The 27,798-nt window shown below is 38.6% G+C and overlaps 1 protein-coding gene across 4 annotated transcripts; it reads left to right on the top strand.

The window, feature by feature from the left end:
• The first annotated feature begins 19,530 nt into the window (after positions 1 to 19,530).
• Positions 19,531 to 27,404, top strand: LOC130471526 (uncharacterized). 4 transcript variants are annotated; one of them, XM_056841714.1, is made up of 3 exons: positions 19,544 to 19,840; positions 25,953 to 26,069; positions 26,259 to 27,404. In XM_056841714.1, the coding sequence occupies exon 3, from the start codon at positions 26,693 to 26,695 to the stop codon at positions 27,230 to 27,232; it is 540 nt and encodes a 179-aa protein (XP_056697692.1). In that variant the 5' UTR covers positions 19,544 to 19,840; positions 25,953 to 26,069; positions 26,259 to 26,692; the 3' UTR covers positions 27,233 to 27,404. The 4 variants fall into 4 exon arrangements, 1 of the variants encoding a protein (XP_056697692.1); XR_008932080.1 differs by lacking the exons at positions 25,953 to 26,069; positions 26,259 to 27,404 and adding an exon at positions 20,111 to 22,601 and having other exon boundaries at positions 19,531 to 19,840; XR_008932082.1 differs by lacking the exons at positions 25,953 to 26,069; positions 26,259 to 27,404 and adding an exon at positions 20,302 to 22,601 and having other exon boundaries at positions 19,531 to 19,840.
• The last annotated feature ends 394 nt before the right edge of the window (positions 27,405 to 27,798 follow it).

Genomic DNA, 27,798 nt, shown 5'->3' on the forward strand with positions numbered 1-27,798 from the left:
TTGGGATAGCCAAAATGTCCCTGGCCATCCGAGCAAGAGTAGGATATCGTGCCTCATGAGTTCTCCAAAACTCCAACACATTTAAATCAGTTGTTCGAGGCATGAGCTGCTCCTCCAAATAACTTTCAAGTTCAGACTTCAATGCCTTGGTAGGCATCTTAGTGGAGAAGTTGTCAAAATTCCTTAAATAACAAAGTAAAAGATCACTTCCAGAAGATAGAAATTATCAAATATTCAAAAAAAAAATGATACTAACACTAAAAAAAAGTAAAGTTGAAGGTTATGGTTACTTACCATCATGAGAGAATCTGACTCATGTTGCTGATTGTTAGATATGGCAGCATTCCTAGCTTCATCATTTGCTTTCATCAAAGAAGACTCGGCCTGGTACTCATCGAACAAGGAAACCAACTTGTCCTTCATCATTGCACACTCCAAGTTGTAACTTGCCCCATAAATCTTCTCATATCCCCATTCCACAATCTGAAATTTGTATCGAGGATCCAAAACAGCAGCCATAACCATAACAATGTTAAATGTAGCCCAATACTTCTCAAACTTCACCAACATTTTACTAGCCATCTTTTCCATAAAAGCATCATGGCTTCCCTTTTCTTGGTGTAACAACACCCTTACCCTCAAAACATTAGGAAAATACAGATTTACAGTAGTATATTTTGAACCAGAAAACGCACAAGTAACCTCATAGAAAACCTTTAAAAACTTGAAAATTTTCTCAATTCTCACCCACTCTACACTTGTTGGGCAATGAACATAATTTGCATCCGTTCTTTGCAAATAAACCAAAGCTTTCTTGTAGTATAAAACAGACTCTAACATCATATAAGTTGAATTCCATCTTGTTGGCACATCTTGCCTTAACCCCTTAGATGAGTCAAGCTCTACATGTGACACACAACTTAAAAACTTATGCTTCCTAGATTGAGAACCCTTGCAATATTTAACACTCTCTCTAACCTTAACAATAGCTATATCAACCTCTTTCAAACCATCTTGCACAATTAAATTCATGATATGAGCGCAACATCGAACATGAAAGTAAGCACCATCACAAACTAAATCCATTTCACTCTTAAGCAAATCAGCCATTGAATCATTAGAAGAAGCATTATCTAAAGTAATAGAAAATACTTTTTTTTGAATTCCCCAATCTTTCAACAAACGACACACTTCATTACACAAAGCAAGACCCGTATGAGGAGGGGGCATAAAGCTAAAATTCAAAATCAGTTTTTGCAAACACCAATTGTGATCAATGAAATGGGCGGTCAAGGAAAGATAACCATCAGTAGTAATAGATGTCCAACAATCAGAAGTTAAAGCAACTTTACCAGGTGCTAAGCTTAAAGCCTCCTTAACCTTCACTTTCTCCCTCCTAAACATTTGAAGAATATCAGCCTTAATAGTATTCCTAGATACCACTTTCACATCAGGATTCAAATACATAAAACACCCCCTAATACCCTCATACTCAACAAACTGAAATGGCAAATCATGACGCACAATAGTAGTAGCTAACATTTCACGAAACACACTAGGATTAAAAGCAGGCAGCCTAGTTTCTACAGACCCACCACTACCACAATCCAATATCATTTGACCAATATCCCTAAATTTCCTTTTCTTACATTTAGCAATATGGCGACGCAAATTACCAGTACCTTAGTTACTCTCAGCATTGTACATTTGACCACATTTCTTACACTTACAATGTAGTACGCCATTTTCATCACGATCAAGAAAATCAAATTCAGCCCACACATTAGATGTGAGCTTCCTTTGACGCTTCAGTTCTCCATCAGCATCTTTGGTTGGCATGGGTTTACAAGTTGGCGTTGTCTTTCCAGATTCTGGAACCTCTTCATCATCAGAACATTCAGCAAAGTTCTGATAGTCTTCCATTACTGTAAAAATAAACCAAAAATAAGTAAGAAACTCTTATTTACAACATTTTAAATCAAATTAATATGAATTTAGAGACTCATTTTAATAATCTGAATTTTTAACCTTCACATGTTCAACTACAACAAACAATTTTGAGCACATAATTTTTTGGTAATATACAGGACAATGCTTAACTTTAAGTTGGTCAGAAATTAAATCAATGTTTTAAAATTTCAAGCAACAAAAAAAACGTAGCCTTACAATAATACAAAACACGTTCAGATTTTAGATCGAATTTTAAAACTCGTCATATTTTGAGAAAATTCAAAACTGATTCTTAAAAAAATATTCATACTACCGAGAAATAAAAATTCAAGCTCAAAAAGTCAAAAATACAAATAAAAGTCCTCGTAGAACAATACGATGAAACCAAGGCAACCTAACCCAACAGCTTCAATCTAAAACACAAAATGTTCAATGAATTATATAATCTATACAAAGACTAACTCAACCAGATAGTTCAAAAACTAATTTTTGTAAACACAAAAAGACTAACATAAAAAATATGCAAACAATTTGTATCACAACCAAATCGAGTAATCATCATCATCACTGTTTTTTCAAATTTAGTTCTAATTAAAAAATTTATTATCAGACAAAACCCTAAAAAATCGAAAACCCTAAGAAAAATTGGTAATGAAACTCAGACAAATCACAATGGAATACGAAGATTTCTCAGCAATTATATAACATCTAACTCTAATCACTTTAACAACAAATATAAACAACATAAATTAATAATCATACAAAAATCGAATGAAAGTTCTAAAAAAACTTACTTGGATGTTGAATCAGAGTGGGTAATCGAATAGCGTCGCCGGAGATCGACGAGCGGCGTGGTGGTGAGTGGAGGAGGCGCCGTGTGAGAGATTAGGGTTTCACCGTTTCAGTTTAGAGAGAGAGAGATTGAGAGATTGAGAGATGGTGTCATGGTGTGAGAAATTCTACTTATTCTAGGGTTTTCTTAGAATCTTGGACCTAAAGCCCAAACAAAAGAAGCCCAGAAATAATTCAAGACTTTTAGTAATTTTTTAAAAAACATCTAAACGGGTTAGTGGGTTGACAGGTTGGCGGGTTGGCGGGTTGACCCAATAATTAAACGGGTTAGGCGGGTTGCTTTCGGGTTGGAGTTTTCAACCTGACCCAACCCATTTATTAAACGGGTTGGGTTGGGTCGACCTGTTTAGTTAAACGGGTTGAAAAATCTTGACCCAACCCAATAATAACGGGTTGGGTTCGGGTCGGGTTGGTGGGTTGGGTCAGCTTTTGCCAGCTCTAACTCAATCCACTGAGCTACAGACACAATTGATGTCACAAGAGGTTACTTCTAAATTATATTTCTATTTAAACTGTAATTCATATTAAAAATAATTTACAATTAAGTAAACCGCCATCTGAGATAGCGGTTTTGTTTTAATGCAAACCGTTATCTGGGATAGCGGTTTATAACATTGAACCGCCATCTGAGATGGCGGTTTGCTTTAAAACGAAACCGCTATCTCATATGGCGGTTCAATGCTGAACCGGAAAAAAAAAATTACTTTTTTTTTTTTTTGCTAGGCAAGCAAGATCGAATAATATTAAGGTCAAAACAGATTTACAACCTAAACTAACTCAAGGATGAAACAAACCAACTAGGTTGGACCATTCCATCAAAGAGCTAGAAACAGAAAGCTATCTTACAGAGTAGCAAACCACAAGCTATCTCTCCTAGATACATGTTTAGGTAAAACAACCAAAATTCGATCTCTAACATTTTGCTTAACTCTAGCTACCATATTCTGAACAGTTGGAAAGGAAGCATTCCAAAAACAACCATTCCTACTTGACCAAACAGCATACACTGCAGCAGCTAGCATTGCAAAGCTAACCTGCCTTCTAAACTTTGACATTCTGCCATGAGCAATACACCTCATGAGCTGCTTCAGATTACTAGTGGAATAAGTAATCCCTAACCAAGCTTTGAGAGCACTAATGCATCTGCTGCTATAGGGACAAGCAAAGAACAGATGCTTATGATCTTCATCAGCTTGTCCACAAATCAGGCAACTTGCAGTATTACTAACACCAAATCTTGCCAATTTTGCAGTGGTTTGAAGCCTGTCCTGCACTGCCAACCAACATATGAATCTATGCTTAGGGATATTCAGCCTATTCCAAACCATATTATCCCACTGAATCACAGGTTTTGGACCAATAATTTTCTCATAAACTGTTTTCACAGAATAATGAGGCGTAGCAGCTAACTCAGTTTGAGTATAGACTAGTTTCAACCTCTCTTTTATGACACAAATCTTCTTCCAATACCAGCTAGCAGAAGCTACAGGTTTATACTCCCACCAATCCCCATCCTTAATGTACACAGCATGAACCCATTTGATCCAAACATTATCCTGCTTGGAAGCAATGGCCCAAACATATTTTCCAATGCTTGCAATATTCCATCTGATAACATCTCTAAATCCAAGTCCACCTTGCTTCTTATCACAACATGAACTTTCCCAAGAAATGTTACTGTTTTTCTGACTATAAGCTTGCCCACTCCAGAGAAATGCTCTACAAACTTTAGTAACTTCCTGCAGTACTTTCTTGGGTAAAATAAATACCTGAGCCCAGTACATATGAATACTCATCAACACAGAATTAATGAGCTGCATTCTTGCTGTGTAGGAAAGATTCCTTGAACTCCAGACTTTAATCCTAGCAACCATCTTATCCACTAAGACATCACATTGAGCAGCAGAAATTCTTTTAGCACAGATGGGAACACCTAAGTACTTAAAAGGAAGCTGACTCCTAGTAAAACCAGAAACATTGACAATTCTGTTGATTTCATTCTCTGCCATACCACAGCAGTAGATAGCTGACTTCTGCTTGTTGGCTAACAAACCAGAAGAGTTGGAGAACAGCTTAAAGGCTTGAAGCAGAAGATACACAGAGGGGAACTCACCTTTACTACACAGGATTAGATCATCAGCAAAACATAGATGAGTGAGCTTAAGTTCTTTGCATCTAGGATGAAACTGGAATTGAGACAACTCACTCATTTTGTAGAGAATTCTGGACAGGTACTCCATGCAGATCACAAACAGAAGGGGAGACATGGGATCACCTTGTCTTAAACCCCTTTTTGACTTGAAAAAGCCATGCATTGTGCCATTAAGCATTAGAGAGAACTTAGGGGTGGTCACACACTCCATTACAAGAGCCACAAAAGCTACAGGAAAACCCAGCTGTACCAACATTTCTTGCAGGAAATCCCAATCAACTGTGTCATATGCTTTTTGAAGATCAATCTTCATCATACAACTTGGTTTAGCACTCTTCCTACCATACTGTTTTACCAAATCCTGAACCACCATGATATTATTGAAGGAAATAATGCCCTTGGTCCAAGTATGCATTCTATGTTAAGTCTAATAAATGCGGTTCAGTATTAATTAACAAGTTAATAATTCAGTGAGATCAAGTGAGCTGAATGCCTAGCTAGAGGCCGCTTCAGTTCAAGTGGAATTAATGATATTAATCCACAGCTTACTCTTGACTGAACCCGTAGGGTCACACAAATAGTACGTAAACGGATCAAGTATTTAATGGCATTAAATACTCCATCTATGAATATTCGGAACCGACGGATCTTGGTTTCAGTGGGAGCTAAGATCGTCACAGGCAAGAAATGAATACTCCGGAAACGATGATATTGCCGGAAACGGAAATATGGATCGTATCGGAAATATGAATATTATCCAAGTCGTAGATGTTGCCGGAAACGGAAACATGGTACGTATCGGAAAATATTATTGGAAATGGAAATATTACCAGAATCGGAAATATTGCCGGAAACGGAAATATTGTCAGAATCGGAAATATTGCCGGAATCGGAAAATAATTCCGGAAACGGAAATATTAAATATTTGTTCGAAACGGAAATTAATTCCGGAATCGGAAATATTAAATATTGTTCGTATCGGAAATAGATTCCGGAAATGGAAATTTAATCGGAAGCGTATCGTACGAATTAGCATCGGACGAGGCTTGCCGGACGAAGGCCCAGCACGAAGCCGGGGCCATCGCCCAGCAAGCATGCGCGCCACAAGCCCAGCCAAGGCAGCGCCCAGGCCTACCGCAAGGCAGGCCCAGCGCGCGCCAAGGGCCACGGATGCGTGGGCCGTGCTGCGCGGGCTGCTGCTCGCACGCGCATGGGCAGCCCTTGTGGCTGCCGTGTGTGTGTGAGTTTGTGCTCATGCGTGATTCCTGAATCTACAAGAGTCAGTGTATGATTAAATTTCTATTCCTAATTGGATAAATTAATTAAATAGAATTCATGTAGGATTCTAATTTCAATTAATTCGTATCCTACTAGGATTACGATTCCTTTTCCATAACTCTATAAATAAAGGCCTAGGGGTCATAATTTATACACAAGTTTCAAAGTATTCAAAAGTGAGTTTTTTGAGAGAAAATTAAAACACATCTTGCTCAAAAAGTGCCGAAATTTTCTAGTACCTTAAGGGCGATTCTAGTTGGTCAATCTTAAGGCGGATCCGGACGTGCTGTGGACTATCTACGGAGGGACGACACTTGGAGTCCTAAAAGACTTGTTCTTGTTCGGTTCGGGCGCAGCTAGGGAGGGCACGCAACAAAGAGTATGCATCTAAATTATGCTATATGATTATGTGTAAATAATATGTTGTCCTGGGTTAATGGTTGTTTCCGCATGATCTATGTAGTGTCATATGTATCATAACCTAACAGTGGTATCACGAGCCCCTTATTATTTTCATAATCTAAATTGCATGAACATGGTTAAATATTACAAATTTGCAAGAATTAAAAGGGGTGATTAATTTTCGTAATTGTTAATTAATTGCAAATTGCGTTTATTTAATTATATGTACGCAGTTTTTCGGCAGTTTCTTCATTACTCATCCGAATTGAGTGATTTTTGTGTCAATTCCGCATGTAAAAGGCATTCTAAAATTTTGGCAAATCGGAAATCAATTGGATAATAAATTTTCGATTTTTCGCCCTAAAATTATGAAATTAATAATATTTATTAATTTGTCATTAATTTTAAATATAAATTTTAAATTTTTATGCGATTCGTTCAAATAACTTGCACGCACGAAGCAATGGACGCTTCGTGTTACCCTTAAGGGGTGTTGTATAATGCGGGCATGCGACGACGAGCAAGGGAGCTCGTCGCCCGTGCGGCACGAATGCAATGAGCAAGGGCGTAGTGCACGAGCACAAGGCAGCAGCCCTGCCTTGTGTCGTGTGCCACGAGCAATGAACGAATGGGCATGGGCGAAGGGCGAGCCAAGGCAGTCGCGTGTGGGCAGCAAGCGAGCTGCGCCACAACGCGCGCTGCCTCGCACAAGTGCGCGCAGCCTCGCGCGCAGCGAGCGCAAGCTCGCGTGCCACGAGCGCTGCGCCCAGCACTACTCGCGCGCACAGCGCGCGATGTCGCTCGCCCAGCGAGCGATGTCGCGCCCCAGCGAGCGATGGCTCGCGCGCACAGCGCGCGATGTCGCCCGCCCAGCGAGCGATGTCGCGCCCCAGCGAGCGATGTCGCGCCCCAGCGAGCGATGGCTCGCGCGCACAGCGAGCGAGCCAGCGCGCCCAGCGAGCGATGTCGCGCGCCCAGCGAGCGATCTCGCGCGCGCGCACTGCGAGCGATAGCTCGCGTGCGATGGGGCGCTGTGCGGAGGCTTGCGATAGGACAGCAGCAGCTATGCAACGAGCGCATGGGCTGCGCGCACATGGCCAGCAATGGCTGTGTGCGTACGGCCCATGGGCGTGCAACGCGTAGGGTGTTTGCGTTACGATTAGATCGTTTTGAATGTTTAATTTGAAAATTTCAGTTCACGTAATTTTAATTAATTTTAAAATTAATAATTTGAATTAATTTCTTGGATTTTAATTTTGAATATTATAATTATAATAAATGGTATTTATTCTAATTATTTTACTAAAATTAAAATGATGAATTAATTTAAATGCGACTGAAATTAAATTAAATTTTTGGATTCAATTATAAATTTATATGAGCTTTAAATTTTAATTAAATTTGTATGTTTCCGGTTAGACTAGAAATACAATTTTATGTTTAAAATTAGTAAAGCATATGAATTTATTGGTTTGAGTGGGAGCGCTTTTTAGTCATAAACTCTTGATTAGGTCTACAAATCCTTAAGGTTAAAACAACTCGATTAGAATTAATAAGGACTGAATAATTGGTAGATTATTGGTGCCCTTGATTAATTGCTGCAAATGTTTACGTGATGCATAATGTGTTTTACTAACCAGCTATGTGGGCCATTCATGATAATGAATGGGTGAATGGTATATATTGTATATGTACTGTTTTGCAGGTTATGAAGTGACTAGTATGGCCCAAATAGGATAGAAAATATGGTCTGCGTACCATTAATTTGAATGTAATTGGTCTAAAGTACCAAAGTTATTTTTCAATTCAAATATGGTCTGCGAACCATCAAATAGTTGTAATTAGTTATAGCTTATCCTATTTGAAGAAAATGGTGCCTCCCACGGAGATTTTCAAGACGGACTTTGAAGTCAAAGCTTCAAGATGAAGTCGGGCCATACTAGATCACAAATATCTTATGCATGTTTTAAGTTATTTATTGTTTTAAATATGTCTTAAAATGCATGAGATCAAAAGCTTGATTATGTTGCATGATTAAGGATTTTAGTTCACTTAAAATCTAACCAACATAGTAAGAGCCTTAAGTTCCAAACTTAAAAATTGAGTTAAAAGGTGCCATTCCAAAATATACACTTGCTTGGATATCCTTTACATCAATCTAGTAATAGTTTTCGCTCAGCGAGGTGTTACTTATTGGTCCTAAAGGGGCAAGGTACACAAATAATTGTGAGTACATGTTAGTTTTGGTGAAACTCAACGATATAAGTAAGGAGTCCTTTTATGTCGTGGCAAAATCGATAGGTTTACCTAACAAGTTCTTAGACGTACCTATCAACCAAGAGTAGTTTCTAGACTATTAGCAAAAGGCTTTTGCTTACCTAAGATGTTTTAGGATTAAGTCGACAAACTGTGCTTAGTTCTTCAATGATTTTAGGATCTTGGAATCATTTTATTCACACCTGCCGGAACAATAAAATCGAATAAAATGCTAATAACTTGTTTGAATTGCATGGTTGCTTTAATTTCAAGTTATTATTCATGATAAATGTTTAGACTTTGCATGCTTCAATGTATGTTTTAATTATTGTTTATAATTAAATATCTTGCACTGCAATAAATCCTTTTAGAAAGGTAACAGTAAATTTCCTCGATTGGTAGTGAATCCAAGAACGATTCACGGAAAAGAGAGAAAGTGAGCAATTTAAAATGTACGTTTCTTATAGCGACTTTTATGGTTGTTTTCGAATATCAAAATCGAATGGCAAACCAATTGGTGCTTGTGAATTCAAAATACACTGTAGTTTTGAGATCATGAAGCATTGAGTTTAACACGCTCAGCTTTACCAATGGTTAACAACCTAATATCTTTTTCCATTTAATTCTCGAATGAGTCTAGTCCCTAGACATTCGAATAGATCGATGCTTAGAGAACTTTAGAAGCTTCTGGTAAGATCATCTAGTTGAAACAGAATATTCAACATAAATTAAAATGGTAAAGAACCTTGTTGGTGACATTGGACATGTCTAACAAAGTATAAAAGTCAACACTAAAGAATTCAATTCTTAAGACTATAAGAAAGGGTACAAGAAATAGGAAAACGAGGAACAAATGAAAGGAATTTACGATTCCGTTTCTACCTATAAGTTTATGTTTAAAGAGGAGTGACCTAGCAATCAAACTTCCTTGGTATCATATACCGCTTGAGGTTCTTACTTCGGTAATAACTCAAATAAATGGAAGCTAGGATACACTAATGACCTACAAGTGGGAAATGAAGCATGGAAATGCTACATTAGTTGTAGGATCATCTAGTTTGTTTTAAGTCCTTTCAAAGGCTGGAACTTAATGGCTATTTTGTTCCATAATCAGCATACCTAAATTTCTGCTTCAAACACAGAAAGACTCACATTCAGAAGAACAAAAACAATGCTTGTTTGTTTGTTTATTTGAATGAAATGGTCAATTACTGGTTGAGTCAATATGTTTGATTAAAACAAACAACTCTTTAAAGAACTTTACTAGGTTCAAATCAACCCCTTGATTTGAGTTCCACTAAATCTTTGGCATTGTTGCTTAGACCATATCAACAAGTTAACATTCAAAAGCTCTATTTTAATGGACTTTTGAAAGTTGATTGATTTCTAGATCATTTTAAGACAACCAGTCTTACTTGTTGAAAGTAACAAAAGATATGAACTATTGTTAGAACGCCTAGACAATAGAGTTCAAAGCTAAAGAAAAATTTTATGACTTTATTATTTCACATGGATTTGAGTGAATTTACTCAAAAGTGATATAAGTTAAATCTGTTTGGCTAGTTCAAAGATTCAGAAGTATAAAATCCACTTGGTAAGAAATCATAAAGATCTAGGTTAGATCATGTTGATGATTACTTGAGACCAAATATGATCATCAATGATTGTGTGTTGTAATTTCACAATCTAGGTCCATAAGATATGGCATATCTTAGTTGGAATAATCGAAGTCAATTAGTACTTGATTCGATCAATGATGAATCATAAAGACTTTTCCTATAATTTCTAAAACAAAATGCTCAACTACCACCAAACTAAACCAAATTCGTCAAAGCTATTGAAAAGTAATTTCAGAATATCTTTTCATAATATCTAAAGAGTTCTTAAACTCAGTGGGAGCTTAGTGTTTGTTATTCAACAAACTAAGGTCCAAGTATAGATATATGTTTCATTGTGATTTATTCAAATGAGGCACAAGGGTATTGTTTCTACCACGAATTTTTGAGAACATAATGTTTGTTTGCTCGAAATAATGTCCTTTTGGAGATTCGTTTCCAAAATGACAAGTGGGAGAAAATAGACCTCGAAAGTTTTCAAGGCGAACAACAAACATAAACGGACATTCCGGAGGCTTTTCGAAGTGCTTCAGAAAATCCGAACTTATTCTTTAAGGACTTTAGAAGTGGCTTTAAAGAATAGATATCTCTTAGAAGACTTTACAAGTGCTTCAAGGAGAACAGAATATTCAAAGGACTTTCAAGTGGCTATTGATATTCTATTGTTTGATGTTCTATACCCAAGTAGGCATAGAATTCAAGTCACTGGAACTATGAGATTCTTCTATTAGATAGTAAGGAAACATAGAGTTCTGGTCAATGAAACTATGAGATTCTTCTATTCGATAGTGAAGAAACCTACAACTTGCAGTCAAACTATTATCATGTAGATCAATGAGTTTGTGACTTGTAAGAAAGCTATGACGAAACCTAGATTCCCTAAAATGGTTAGAGGCCATATATAGACTCAAATGTTTTAAATGGTTAGAGGCCATAAAACATACTCAATGTTTTGATGACAAAATTGAAATTTTGTTGATTTGCAAGAATGGGTTCACACCTATTGGTTGCAAGTTTGTTTTAAGGATAAAAACCATCAAACATGGAATTGTGTTCACACACAAAGCTAGATTAGTTGCTAAAGGTTACAAGCAAATTCATGGTGTAAATTGTGTTGAAACCTCATGCATAATCGTAATGCTCAAGTCTATAATTCAAGCAATGATTGCATATTGGTACATATAGCAATTGGATGACAAAACGTATTCCTCAATCAAATGTTGGAATAAACTATGTACATAGTATGTCATAGGATTTGTGGATCCAAATAAATGCTTGAAAGAGAAAGCCAGCTTATAAAATCTAAGTACAGATTTAAGCAAGCAATTGGGAATTGGAACTGTATTTTAAGTGAAGCTAATAAGCATTTTAGTTTCATAAAATGTACATGATTCTTATAGATGTATAAGAAGTTTAGTGGGAGTACATAAAACTTAATTGGTCCTATGTGTATCACACACATATCTCTCTATTGTGAAATAACATTCAAATGCTAATGACTTAGATTTGAAATTATTCATCAATGATGGACCATGGCGAAACTTAGTACATACTGGGTATTAAGATCTAGTTACAAATATCTTATGATATTGTTTTGGATTAAGTAATGGCATTTACTAAATCAAACACGAAAGTCTCCATTGGAGATATTCGACCCATGTGAATAAATCTAAGTAAAGAATGTTTGAACTATGTATAAGCATTTACTAAGTTAAACATCAAAGAGTCTAAATGAGATTCTTAACCTATATTATATGTCAAAGAATTTAGCTGGATTCAGTATCTGCTGAAATTGAATAAACTAAAGTTACATGAATAGAATTCAATTGGGAATTATTCTGCAAAAGAATTTATCATGTATGATATAATATGAGGATCGCCAAAAACGTATCGTATGACTTTAGGCATGACGAACATATACCAATCTCTATTGATCTAAGTGAAGATCAACTAGATTGAGACCAAGAATACTTATGGTACTTGAAAAGGTACATAGGAATAGTTCTTGATTCAAGGAAATAAAGATACGCTAAATATTGATGCTACACGCATAAACACTGGCAAAGGATCAAGCAAGACCCTTTGGAGTTAACCATTGATAAGGACGAGCTATAGAGCATCGTGTTTTGAAATGGCAACATGGGTTGGAGACCATGAGTTGTTGCGTGGGAAATTAAAATATTAATTTCTATGTTCTAAGATATAGTTGGAGAGTCTTCCACATATCTATGAACTGCTTGGATAGGTAAATCCAAACAAAAGCATCACTAGCAACCTATGCAGTTGAAGTAAAAGTAATTATTGCCTAAGAAGTAATAAAACAGGGTTGTTTAAAGTTCTTCACTGAACTTGGGTAGATCACCTATCTGCTGGCTTGATGGTTCTTCATTGAAAAATGCGTGGAACCACTCTTGAAGCAAGAAAAACGTCTGCTAACTTAATGGTTCTTCATTGCAAAATGCGTAGAACCACTAATGTAGTAAGAAAGACTAGATCACATAATAAACAAACTCGAAAAGATCTTATCATCATATCTCGAAGAACATTTCGATGAAAAGGATATTAAGATTGGCAAAGCATGATAACTAAACCTATGCAACAAGTGAGAAGCAACACTCACATTATAGCACTGGAAATCAAGCATAGCTTTGAATTCCATGAACTGTTTTAAAAATGGGTTTGAGGCCCATGGTTATAAAACAATTGGGTTAAACATTTATCATATATGAAATGTATTTTCATATTCCATTTAATCTTGGTTTAGTATTAAATGATGAGTCCCTTCAAATTTGACGATATATTCAAGATAGACTGTCAGGACCAGTCCTGTGACTAAGAAATGTCTATCAAGTGAACTTGAATGTCAAAGGTTGAAAATGGTCCCTAATCGGAGTTTTCTATAAAATTGGACGCATAGAAAACGTTAGACGATTAGAATGCAAGATGACTAGTAGTTCTGTTTCTTGAACTATGTGGACATGGCAATGTCATAATCATTTGCATAGATACTTACTTTGGGAAGACTAGTATCGGACAAGACCTATGAAACTTTACTGTAAGAGATGAAAGTCTGTCATAAGTAAATTTCATTAAATTATTAGACACTAAATCCTCAATACCTGAGTGATTTGAGATTACTTGTTTGAGAACTGGTTGCTTTGACGTTGACCAACCGTCGCACCGTAAAAGGAGGCTATAAAGGCAACGCTCAGGTAATCACCTATCAAACGAAGTCTAATCTCAAGATCGCAAGATTGGGATTGTCCTCCCATAAATCGGGATGAGATGCTTAAAAGTTGTACAAGGCCACTCGGAGAGCTAGAAACTGTGAAATGCATGGCCGTGCTCGGATGAATCATAGGCTATGATTATCTGTTTATTTGATCAGTTGAACTCTGAAACCGAGGAACACCTCTGGACATAATAAGGATGACAACTCTTACCTTATGTTCAAGAGCAAGCATCGAGCGACAAAGGAATTAGGAAATGCACACTTGTCCCTAAGGACAAGTGGGAGACTGAAGGAAATAATGCCCTTGGTCCAAGTATGCATTCTATGTTAAGTCTAATAAATGCGGTTCAGTATTAATTAACAAGTTAATAATTCAGTGAGATCAAGTGAGCTGAATGCCTAGCTAGAGGCCGCTTCAGTTCAAGTGGAATTAATGATATTAATCCACAGCTTACTCTTGACTGAACCCGTAGGGTCACACAAATAGTACGTAAACGGATCAAGTATTTAATGGCATTAAATACTCCATCTATGAATATTCGGAACCGACGGATCTTGGTTTCAGTGGGAGCTAAGATCGTCACAGGCAAGAAATGAATACTCCGGAAACGATGATATTGCCGGAAACGAAAATATGGATCGTATCGGAAATATGAATATTATCCAAGTCGTAGATGTTGCCGGAAACGGAAACATGGTACGTATCGGAAAATATTATTGGAAATGGAAATATTACCAGAATCGGAAATATTGCCGGAAACGGAAATATTGTCAGAATCGGAAATATTGCCGGAATCGGAAAATAATTCCGGAAACGGAAATATTAAATATTTGTTCGAAACGGAAATTAATTCCGGAATCGGAAATATTAAATATTGTTCGTATCGGAAATAGATTCCGGAAATGGAAATTTAATCGGAAGCGTATCGTACGAATTAGCATCGGACGAGGCTTGCCGGACGAAGGCCCAGCACGAAGCCGGGGCCATCGCCCAGCAAGCATGCGCGCCACAAGCCCAGCCAAGGCAGCGCCCAGGCCTACCGCAAGGCAGGCCCAGCGCGCGCCAAGGGCCACGGATGCGTGGGCCGTGCTGCGCGGGCTGCTGCTCGCACGCGCATGGGCAGCCCTTGTGGCTGCCGTGTGTGTGTGAGTTTGTGCTCATGCGTGATTCCTGAATCTACAAGAGTCAGTGTATGATTAAATTTCTATTCCTAATTGGATAAATTAATTAAATAGAATTCATGTAGGATTCTAATTTCAATTAATTCGTATCCTACTAGGATTACGATTCCTTTTCCATAACTCTATAAATAAAGGCCTAGGGGTCATAATTTATACACAAGTTTCAAAGTATTCAAAAGTGAGTTTTTTGAGAGAAAATTAAAACACATCTTGCTCAAAAAGTGCCGAAATTTTCTAGTACCTTAAGGGCGATTCTAGTTGGTCAATCTTAAGGCGGATCCGGACGTGCTGTGGACTATCTACGGAGGGACGACACTTGGAGTCCTAAAAGACTTGTTCTTGTTCGGTTCGGGCGCAGCTAGGGAGGGCACGCAACAAAGAGTATGCATCTAAATTATGCTATATGATTATGTGTAAATAATATGTTGTCCTGGGTTAATGGTTGTTTCCGCATGATCTATGTAGTGTCATATGTATCATAACCTAACAATTATGCACTATGTATCTGCCATGCACAAACCCCCCTTGATTCTCAATGATCAAATCTGGTAATACTTGCCTCAATCTGCTACAGATCACCTTAGTAATGCATTTATACAGAGTATTGCAACAGGATATAGGTCTGAATTCACTCACATTCTTTGGACATTTAGTCTTAGGAATGAGAGTAATGAATGTATGATTTAACTCCTTAAGCAACCTGCCTTGTTGGAGGACATCCAGCACAGCACTGACAACATCATCACCAACAATGCTCCAAGCATCTTTATAGAAGTAGGATCCATACCCATCAGGCCCTGGTGCTTTCCTACCAGGAATAGAGAACAAAGCTTTCTTCACCTCATCAGCTGTATAAGGAGCATTTAGAATATTTCTATGAGCATCTGTAATCAATGGACCAGCTTGGACAATATGACTAAGAACAGGTCTTCTATCAGTGTGAGTAGTACCCAACAAAGTTGTGTAATAATCCAAGAAAGCTTGAGAGATATCAGCAGGGTTATCTCTCCAAATCCCATCCATGCCATGAATGCTGTAAACTTGGTTATGATTATTCCTAGCTTTGATACTCTGATGGAAGAGGGAGGTATTTTCATCACCATCCCTAATCCATGAAACCTTTGCCTTCTGTTTCAAAAACTCTAAATAGGCTTGATGCTTATTTTTGTAATTCTGCACTGCATTGAGTTCTGCATCAGCAAGACTCTGATCAGCAGGATCAAGATGCATTGATGTCTGAGCTGCAATCATGTCATGGTATGCTTGAAGATCAGCAGCTTGAACATCAGAGAATCCCTTTCTATTCAACTCTTTGAGAACCAACTTCACCTTCTTCAGTTTGTGAACAACACCAAACATCTTGCTCCCTTGAACTGTACCACTCCATTGTGCTTGGATAAGAGTCAGAAAATGAGGAGCAGATTTCCACATTGTAAAATACTTAAAAGGCTTTTCCCCCCCTGTATCCCTAGGATAGACAGTCAACAATCCAGGGGAATGATCAAAACAACCCTCATTCATAAAACACACTTCAGCTGAGCTATAAACACCTAACCACTTAGGATTAGCCATTATTCTATCAATTTTAGAAAAAACTCTAGCTGCACCATGCTGCTTATTGTTCCAAGTGTAGAAATTACCCACACTCTTAATATCTTCCATACTACAGAAATGCATACAATCACACATATCCACTATTTCAGTATTCCTAACAGGGGAGCCAACTCTCTCATCAGTACTCATAACACAATTGAAATCTCCACACAAGATCCAGGCATCCTGTGTGTTTAAAGCTTTCAAATCTTTCCACAACACTTCTCTATTAGAGCTATCATTGAAAGCATAAATGAAAGTACAGAAAAAACTAGGCATACCACTCACTGGTTGAATGAAGCAATGCATAAACTGACTAGAAGCTGCTTGGATACTCACAGAAAAGCTTCCTGGATTCCAAGCCAAAATAATTCTGCCACCATTATGATAACTTGCATTACTAGAGAAACACCAATTTGGGAAAACTCTTTGGTAAAGCTTCCCTAAGTTAGGAAGCTTAACCTTATGCTCTAGGAGACCAACTAACCCCACATGATATTTATGAAGAAAATGCTTCACAGTATCCTGTTTCTGAGCTAGGTTGATACCCCTAACATTCCAAGATAATATCCTATCCATAAGATTTGGAAGAGTTCCCTCTTCCTGTGCTACCCTCCTCAATGTCATCTTCCCTATCCAACTCAGCAGAACTGCAAGCACTGTGACCACCATCATCATTTAGCATTTGGAAAGAATTAACAACTGGTGTTGGAACCAAATTGGTAGGTCTAACCCTGATTGGCCTGAGAGTTCTCTGAAACCCCTCCTGATCCACCTCTGGTGCCACCACTTCTGTGTGATTCTGAACTTGTTGTTTTTTCTGCACCCATATTCTCTTAGTTTTCCCCTTCCTACACTCAATGGTTGAATGTCCAACTAGTTTGCAATTATCACAAACAGTTGGTCTCCACTCATAGGTGATAGGTACCTGAACCAGCTCACTATGCTCATTCATAAATGAAACTTGATTAGGAAGCTTTTGTGTGATTGGCATATCAACCAACACCCTAGCATACTGAAGTTTATCCCTACTCACAGTGGCTGCATCCCTCTTAATTGGTTTGCCTAACTGACTCACAATCTTGAAAAGAGATTTTTCACCCCAATATTTAAAATTCAGAATCAACTGAATCCAGATGGGGACAGATTTGATCTCTTCCTTCTCCATATCCATATCAACACTCCAGGGTTTCACTATCATAGGTTTGCTGTCAAAGAAAAAATGGCCAGAAGTGACTTTGTCTCTCATGTCCATAGTCAGAAATCTCACTAAGTAGATCCCCTTTTTCACCAACACCACCTTATCAACATTAAAGTTCTTCCAGATTCTCCTAATAAACCCTTCCATAACATGTATTGGGGGATTAGCACCAATAATATAGCAGATTATGGAAGAATTCCAAAAATCCACCTCATCCTGTATATCATTAAAATCAATCTGTACAGGGCTAGAAACAGGATGCATTTCAATTGGATCAGGTGGCCTAAATTCATCATCAACACTATCAGCATGTTCAGTCATTACTTCATCAAATTGTTGCAATATTGGAATGGAAATCGTACCAATGTCAACATTAGATGGAGTATTATTCACCTTGTTAGCTGATCTGTGAACAGATTGCATCCACTCATTGAAGGAATGCCTGAGTTCAGAACGAGCTTGCAAGTGTTTCAATCCAGATTTGGGGGTGAGAATTTCATTTTCAATCGTCAAATCCAGTGCTTCGACTCCTAAAACCTCCTCAATCGATCGAGTCCTAAGAGCCTGAGAATCAGATGAAGGTCCTCTTGGTTTCTGCTTTGCATTGCCATGCTTACTACCTTGCATTTTGCCCCCAGACTTCCTTGCCATGGCAGCAGTGCACAATGGAGATCATGCACCGAAGGGAAACTTGGGGGAGAAGGCAAGGTTTTCTCTCGCTTCTCTCTAGAGTTTCTCTCTCTCCAGAAAGTGAATTAGCTCAAAAAAAAAAAAAAAAAAAATACTTCTCTTTCTCCCTTGCTTACGTGGACGGTATGGTGGGAAATAACTTAAAAAGTAACGTATTTAGGGAATTATTGGATCTTTATGCAATATTGAAGGAAATCGCTCTCTTTTATAACCCAATTTTGCGAGAAATGATCTTATATAATTTTTCTTGTGAAATCACACTTTAATGTAACATTTTTTTTTTTGCGAAAGATAACCTAAGGGAAGTTTTTGGCATTGAATGAGCTTTTTCTGCCATTGATTTGCACGTGAGCAGCATGTGTGGCTTAAGTTTGGCTAAAGACACTTATATCCCGAGTCTTTAAATTTTAAACTTGATTTTTTTTCGATTTTTTTTTCCAACTTTATGTTTTAAAGCTTAGAATTTTGGAGGAAAATTGGGTGTAGTTAGCAAAATAAAGCCACACGTGCTTTTCACGTACAAGTCAATGCCCGGAAAAGCCCAATCAATGCCGAAAACTTCCATTTTGTTGTCTTTCGCAAAAAAAAAAAAATTACATTAAGGTGTGTTTTCACAAAAAAAATTTACATTAAGGTGTGTTTTCACAAAAAAAAAAATTATATAAGGTCCTTTCTCGCAAGATTTGGGTTATAAAAAATCCTTTCGCAAATTTGCCTTTTAAAAATAAGACGTGTCGCCCAGAATTTAGATTTTTGGTTAATTTGATTCTATACTTATTTTGCACCTACTTGAATTTTGATTTTTGGTTATTTTTTTTTTTATATTTTACTATAATTTTTGCAATAAAATCTATATATACTTCCTCCGTTCTAGAAATATCGCACCATTCATTTTTTATACTATTCACACTTCGAGCTTGGCCGTTTGATGTGATTCGTACATAAGAAAATTTTAGTCATGTGAGGTCATGTTAGATTCGTATCGATATATTATCGAAATATTATTTATTTAGAATATTTTCGGAACGGAAGAAGTATATATATACCTTTACCCTTTAAAAAGCTAAAACATGCAAATTAACATTCTAAAAAATGCTAACACAAAAAAAATAGAAACATTCTAAAAAATGTCCACAATACACTTGAAATCCTTTTCATAAAAATCAAAATTCTCTTAAGAGTAGTGTGCCGACGAAAATACCCTTATAAACCTTGTATTGCGTTTTTACCCTCTGACTCACCATCTCGTTGTTCCAGTAATTCACAATTCACTCTCCTTGCTTTCTCTTCCGTTGTCCCCCTTCTCTCTCATAACCATAAACCCAAAAATGAAGGTAATAGTGGGAACAGATCTAGAGAGAAAAGGAATGACCCTAGCAACGCTGAACTTTACGCCGACCGTGCTCAACCTGGCATCAAATTCTCCAACTTTACTGGTTTTCTCTTTCTCTTCATTTCGTCTTTTATATTGTTAATTGCATGTTTTGTACAATTTTTTGTTTGATTAAATTTATTCGTTAAGTAATACTTCCTCCGTCCCGGAATATACGCACCGGTTTGACTTTTTGCACTATTCACATAATTCACTTTGACCCAATTTTATTTCTAGTATATGAAAACAAAAGTTAGCATATAATATATTGTTGGCTTCATCTTAACATATATTTTCAAAATATTAATATTTCATAAGTTTTTATAATATGTAGTTAAAGATATTGGTGGTCAAAGTTGTGCATTGGCAAGCGTGTCGACTCGAACCGGTGCGTGTATTCCGAGACGGAGGGAGTAGTATATTTACACTAATGAAAGTACATTTATACTATTTTGTTAATGCTTTGATTCATGAAAGTATGGTTGATTTTATCCCTTTTTATTTGTTTATTGTTTAATTTTATAGGGTTTTTAGCCGAATTATTGAATCATCTGTCAACTGATGTTATAAACTACTAATCTATTTTAGAAGATCGGGTCTTATTGAGCTTGACACCAATGAGAGAAGTAGAATTCATGGTGAGATGATGCTAAGAATCTTGTCGAGGGTGAAATGGCTAGGTTTCATGTAATTTACTTTTCTTTAATTCTTTTCAGTATTAAGCAAATTAATTTTGTGGGTAATTGCTACTTTACATCAGAGTATTAATTTTTAATGTTTGCTTAATCGAAATTTGAGAAAGTTTGATATATTTGGGTGTTTTTGCTTATGAGATATGTGTGTGAATTTCGGCTTAAATGGGTGCGAACTGGCGATAAAGTTAGATTTCCTTAATGATTGATAATTATTTGTTACTATTTTTGTCATAGACAAGGATCATATATTGGAATGTCAATTCTAAAAGGTTTTCCAACACGTACAAGGGGACATTAATTCTTGTTTAGTACTGGATCATAAAAGAATGTCCCAGTTGGTGTATCACGACATGTGAAGATGGATAAAAATTCATGTATAAGTTATGATAGAGATAGAATCTCTTATGATATTTGATGAACAATAGACTTCTAGTCGCATTAGGTTTCCTACTACAATTAGGACTAATGTTGTAACCCATTATATATATTCGATCAATAGAATCACTCCAATTCACGGAGTTTCACAATATCTAACATGGTATCAGAGCCATAGTCAGAAAAATGGGCCTGAGGGGGTTGGAACTGCTGCTGCCCATATTGGTTGTAGTGGAGTTGGGCTGGGCGCATATTAAGCCCAAAATTTGTGGCTGGCCTATGTTGCTGTTGGATAGGCTGTTATGGTGGATGGGCCTGGTACCCAATGTTGTACCCACTAAACTTGCTGAGTTGGGGCAGGCCAATTGGAATGAGATGAACCGGCCCACTGTTGCGGCTGTTGCGGTTGGGCTCCCACTGGCTGGGCTGAATGGTGCGGCTGCCCACCACTGCCCTTGCCACGCCCCTTTCCGCGGCCCCCTTTACCACCACGACCCCTACCCCGACCGCCACCACCTCTACCGCCGCCACCTCCTCCAGAATTTCGTGGTGGCTACTGCGGCTGTGGTGGTGGTGACGTGGTAGGCGGTGCTTGTTACACGACAAAACTAGATTGTGTACCGCTTGTGTACTGGGATCTACGTTCTTCTTCGGCCAAGAGACGATTTTGGGGATTCTCAAAGGTGGGAAGAGGATCTGTCTGTTGTATCATTGTAGCAACGGTGTCAAAGTCAGTATTGACAAGACCTGCAACAAGACGTAGGACTAGCTTTTGTTCCGTCAGTGGTTGATCAACATTAGCTAACTAATCTGCCAAAACTTTCAAGTGTGTGCAATAAGAATTAACGTCAGCAAAATTATTTAGATGCAAAGTAGTGAATTGATTTTCAAGATAAACAGCCCGAGTATTTTTATTATCCTGAAAAATTCCCTTGAGTTTGTTCCAGATTTGTTGAGTCGAATCCCCTCGACAAAGAATTGATTGTAGGAGGTCGTTGGAGATAGTACCATAGATCCATTGTTTCACTATTGAATCAAGACGCTTCCACATAGTGTCAGATAAATCTGAAAGTTTCGGAGTATTTGGATCTATATGATCTAGAACATTAAAAGCATGAGCATGACATTCAAACAATTCGACCCAGTTGGAGTATTGTACCTGTTCACGGTCTAGGGTGATCGTGTGAGGGGGTCGAAAAAGCGCGAGGCTAATGCGTGACCTGTCCCTCGTGGGTGTGACGATTATTTTTATTCAATCAAGTGTAATTGGATTTCCTGTGAGTATACACCCAATTGACTAGTAATATAGGAGTCGCCATTCAGTTTTTAACGACAATGAGAAAAACTGACAAAACCCGGTTATCGTGACATAAAGGGAGTGCAATTATGTTTGACCACGACGGCCGTAGGTTCCCTTGTGATCCCTGGTGTGGGGATCTCTCAATATACACCCGCAAGGTAGAGATTGAGGGTTCGGGGGACTGTAACTACCGAGAGGAGTAATTCGCTCGTCGATAACTCCAGAGGCAGGATATCCTTACTAGCTCATCATAAATAATTGAAGGGACATGCGTTAACTATTAAACTAATCTGAGTTGATTTTAGCAATATGCAACATATAATACTAACTCGATCGTGATTATCTGGTTTAAATAGCATTAAGGGACCTAGCATGATAATCCGATTTCCCAAAAATATTATATTTATTAGGCGTGATAGAACAATCATATTAGGTTAGTTTAACAGTTCATAAAAAGGGCGAGGAAAGCAGTTAAATCATCGAAAAGGGACACATTACGACGCACCCTTGAGAGGTGCGTCACGGTTCTCAGAAAACTAACCACTTTGACTTTGCTATTTCTCCTTTTTATTTAACGAATCTCGATTATGGGACAGGATACGTTCTGTTCGATTTATGGATCGATTGCGACAGAACGCGTGAACAGTTTCGCAGCGAGAGGCTTAGGCTATGGGGTTTAGAGTCAATACTCAGAGTATATTATGTGTTGTGTGTGTTTCACGTCGAAACTAGGGGTCTATTTATAGGGAAGAGTTCGTGGAAAGACAGAATTGCAGAGTTCTAATCCACAAAGAATTAGGAAAATAGACGTACCCAGGTATTTTCAGCGCCCAGGCCTGGGCGCCGAAGATTTCGGCGCCCAGAGCCAGGCGTTGAAAATAGGGTCTGGGCAGTTTTTGTTTAGTCAGATTCGGATTCTAAAATCCGTAGAGTTTGAGATTAATTTGAGTCTTTTAGCGCGTATCAATTTGTGACGGAATGCGCCTAGGCCCGTTACGAACTCTAGGCTCGTTAGGATTTTAATTAATACGTAACTCTTATTTCCGAATCCTATTAGGAATAGGATTCTCGCAGTTTTCTATCTCATTTAGGATTTATGTTGGAATGCAACACCTAATTCTGACAGGTTTCTATCTTTTATGATTTGCCACTTTTAGAAGCTACCTTTTACGGTAGTTACTATTTTTAGCAGGTTTCCATAAATAGCAGATTTCGGGTGAAATGAAATAGGGAATCGAGATTTGTTTATTTTATAGGAGATGCGTTGTCAAGTGGAGTTTTTATGCTTTCATCATCGAACCTTTCCCTTGCGGGAACGGGGACAAAAGTAGGAGTCTACAGTTAGCCCCCACTTTGACCGAGTCTTGGAGTAAGACGATGGTCAAAGTATTAGACGGAGTGCGTCACACAAGCCATGGTGTATGTGACCTGTTTTGCGAGGGTCTCACGAGCCCCCGAGTGATAACATTTGACTTAAGGGTCATCACTTGAAGTGTCGACATATCCCTCACGTGTCATTGGGATTTGTCAACTGATAGTATAGAAACTTCCTCACTTTGTCATTGGAAGGATCTAAAGACGCGTAGAAAACTCCCTCACTTTGTCATTGGGAGTAGCTACAAATGTTTTCGAAATTAAAGGTGTAAAGTGTAATTGGGCCTGGCCAAACCCAATCACGAGGTAAAACGTTTTTAAAGATTCTCATTTTCAGGGCTGGCTAAACGAGAAAACCCCCTTGTTTTTATAGGATGTAAAACGAAGGAAAATCCAGTACCCTTGTTTTTATAGGAAGTAAAACGAAGGAAAATCCAGTAAAAGTTATCGCTGCAGCGACTAAGGACCTGCGCTGTTAGTGACGCAGACCCCGCCCGCTGAAGGTGGGCGAGCCTGTCCTGTGAGGGGGACCCCCCCCGTCCGATAGAAGTGGACGAATCTGTTTGATGTTTTTGAAAATAAGGACCTACGCGGTTTGTGACGTAGACCCGCCCCGCTGAAGGTGGCGAACCTTGTCCTATGAGGGTGGACACCCCGTCCGCTGAAGTGGACGAATCTGTTTTGAAATTTTTGAAAATAAGGACTTACGCGGTTTGTGACGTAGACCTCGCCGGCTGAAGATGGCGAGCCTGTCCGCTGAGGGTGGACCCCCCGTCCGATAGAAGTGGACGAATCTGTTTGAAATTTTATTTTGTTGTTGTTTTTTTTTTTTTTTTGAAAATAAGGACCTACGTGGTTTGCGCCGTAGACCCCCCCGCCGGTTGAAGATGGCGAGCCTATTTTAAATTTGAAGACTTTTATTCTTCGAAAAACTGAGGACCTGCGCGGCTAGTGACGTAGACCCCGCCCGCTGAGGGTGGGCGAGCCCATTTTGAATTTCTTATTTTGCCTATGTAGAAGGGCTTTTGTGATTACAACCTGTTGGTGGGTCGTAATATTTCCTAATTAGATGTGTCCTATAAGTGGGTCCACATTGTGTATATTTTTGTTTAACGATATATCCACACATGATATGGCGCGTGGCGCAGTCTAGGAATGTGGTTTTGATTGCGCGCTCCTTGTTGGAGTCCATTTTTGCGAGCCCCCAAGCGTCGGGGCTCGTCGGTTGTTTTTTTGCGTCTTGTAATCATGTTTGGGTCACGCTCGTATGTGCGAGCGACCTCCTATAGTAGTGTGCTATTTCAGTGAAGCCGTGGAGTGCGACTTTAGTTTTCAGGCGACATCCGGTTTTGGCTTGGCCCGGATTATCCCTTTGACAGACAGACGTTTTCTATTTGGAAAACCAATGACTTGACGACACATATTTTTGGTGTTTCGAAGAATGACCATGATATTTAACTTGCTCCTTTTTTTTTTGAAAAGTGTACATGAGCGTTTTCTGAGATGAGTCTAAGTTTCGACCAAGTTTCAATGTTTATTATTATTTTTTGTTTATTTGGGAGCTAAAGGTGCTTTGGGCTTGATCTTACTTGTAATAGGGCCTCGTGTTTTAGCAACACGGTCTTAAGTCCTTTCCTATTCCGTGTTTTTTGTGAAATCTGGGCCTTGGGCCGCATTTTCAGCGCCCAAGCTCAGGCGTTAAAAATTTCGGCGCCCAGAGGTGGGCGCTGAAAGTTCTTTCCTGGTAATATTTGATTTTCGGATTTCTAAACACGTTTCCGAATGGGATCAGGATGTTTATTGGGTGCGTTCAGCTATATATAGGGGCTAGGTACGTCCTTATTTTCCACCACTCTAAAATTCTTTCTCTCTTTTTTGCTGTGCTCTAATTATTTACTGCTTTTTCCATGTCGATCCCTACTTTCTCACTCCAACGGACTGTTAGGCGTTGGCTACGAGCCCTTACTCCCACAGAAAAAGCTTTGTTAAAAGAATACCACTTAAAGGCACTTTTAGGTTTACAACAAATTAATATTGATTATAATTTTCTGCATGCTGCCCTAAACTTTTGGGACTCCGATCATCATGTGTTTTCCTTTTGGGGCAATGAAATATATCCTTTGCCTGATGAATTTGCTGCGATCCTTGGTTATTCTACTAATGCTACTCTTGTTACCCCTGGCACTATTGAAGAGGGTAAAACAACCATAAGGGCTTTTCTAGGGCTAGATGATAACATGTTTGCTGAACTTGTTGTAGACGATAAGGTTAACTTGGCAAAACTCGTAAAACATCATTTTAGGCCTAGTAAGAATATGACCGAACAAAAATTGAACATTCGAGCCCTTGTATTTTGCTTGTTGAATCATTATTTGCTGTCTAATAATAATGGTGAGTTCGGTGACATAAGGCTGATCCCCTTGATTAGCCAGATGGAAAGTTGCTATTCTATTATGCCGTTGGTTGTTGCTGAGACTTTGCTGAGTGCGGATGAGCTGAAGAAGGATGCCAAATCCAAAATTTTTAAGGGAAGCCCCATATTACTGCAGGTAATCTATTTTTTTCTTTGCGCACACATACGCCATTTTTATATATTTCTTTTGCCTGGGGCTGAGTTTCAGCGCCCAGGGCTGGGCGCTGGAATATTTGGCGCCTGGTCCTGGGCGTTGAAACTGCGCCCCAGGAGCCCCCTTTTTTTTCTTTTCATTCTTTTGATTCGATCGTACCTGTTTTTGCAGATTTGGCTTGCGGAACGGCTTAGACTTTTGGAAGCTCCTGCCGATCCTAAACATTATCGCCCTATAGCTTTGGGTAACCGAAAATACTTGCACCAAGGCCAGGACGAGGCCGAATGGACTTTTTTACTTATGGCATTTGTTCTATTAAGTGGGTGGTACCATGGTGGGGTTTGACTACTATGACAGGGGGGTCTGATGTATCGGTTTATATTTCTTTGTTGGGGTTATCTTGTCCCATTTATATTTTCCCTTACCGAGTCATGCGTCAATATGGTTTAAGGCAGACTATCCCCTTTTCTGATACGGTACCACCTAAGGTAGCGACCTTTGCACCAACACGGGTCTTAGCGTGGGCTAGGTATTATGATGGTCTCCCGCGTTGGGCTGTAGCTACAAATGGGTTTGTGGGTCTTTCTGAAAACTATAAGTTGTAGATGAGTTCCGATGATAAGGATGTGAGGGCCGAGGCTCGTAATGGGGAGCCGGCTGAGCTTTTGATACCTCGTATTCGTGTTAAGTATGAGGGTCCTGATTCTGCCAGACCTCGTACCTATAGTTTTAAGACTGTGAAAGCTCGTCCTGATCGAAAGCGAAAGGAAGTTCTTCCCCGTTCCAGTGTCAGGCCTAAAAAGATGCCTAACATGAAGGGGTCTGCTGTTGTTAAAAGAAATGCAAGCTCTCGCGGAGATCGTCGCCGGAACAATGTATGGGTTAGGAAGGCTCAACCGCCTGTAGAAACAGTGGCTAGTCTAGTTGATGATAGTAATCCTTCTCCCATCATTGCCTGTGCCTTCGAGGCTGAGCGGGCTATAATTGAGAATGTTTCTGAAGCCTTGACATCTTTGGAAGTTAGTGTCCAAGAGCCGGTTCTTATGGAGATTGGTATTGGGGCAGCACAGAAGACTGTGGGGGTGGATCCTGCGAACATTGCTCTCTACAAGACTTTATTTGATGATCCGGAAGAACTAGAGTAGTGTAGTTCTTGCTAGGGTGTAGGTGCCCTTTATTTATTTCAGTTGTGTTTTTTTTTTTTTTTTTAGCACTTTGTTTTCCTTCTTATTATATTTTAATAAAGGCGTATTTTTAGTTCCCATTCAATTTTGTTTATATGTCTAACACTTTTTACACAAAGAATATAATTTTTTATTATTATTTGGACCGAATCCTTGGTAAGGATTGCCTACGTATCTTGTCAGAATCAGGTCGCGCGTAGTTCTTAGCTTTTAGAATAAGTTCTAGTATGCCGGATTTCGGTAGATATGTCCTGAAGTGGAAACATATTACTTAATCGGTCAAATGAGTGAAGTATTTGCCATTATTTTCATCTGCCGTTTTCCATAGGTTGCGTAAAATTCGACCAATTTGTTGGTAAACCTATTTGGATACGTACTGTACCCCCCAAGTGTTCGTTATTTTTCCGTTGTGTGCGGATAAAATGACGAGCACTTTTCGAAAAAAGGAAATTTTTTGGCAGGCAGAGAGTTTCAACGCCCAGGCTGGGGCGTCAGAAATTTCGGCGCCCAGCCCTGGGCGCTGAAAA

This window comes from Spinacia oleracea, chromosome 1, assembly GCF_020520425.1.
Source record: "Spinacia oleracea cultivar Varoflay chromosome 1, BTI_SOV_V1, whole genome shotgun sequence".
Lineage (NCBI taxonomy): Eukaryota > Viridiplantae > Streptophyta > Magnoliopsida > Caryophyllales > Amaranthaceae > Spinacia > Spinacia oleracea.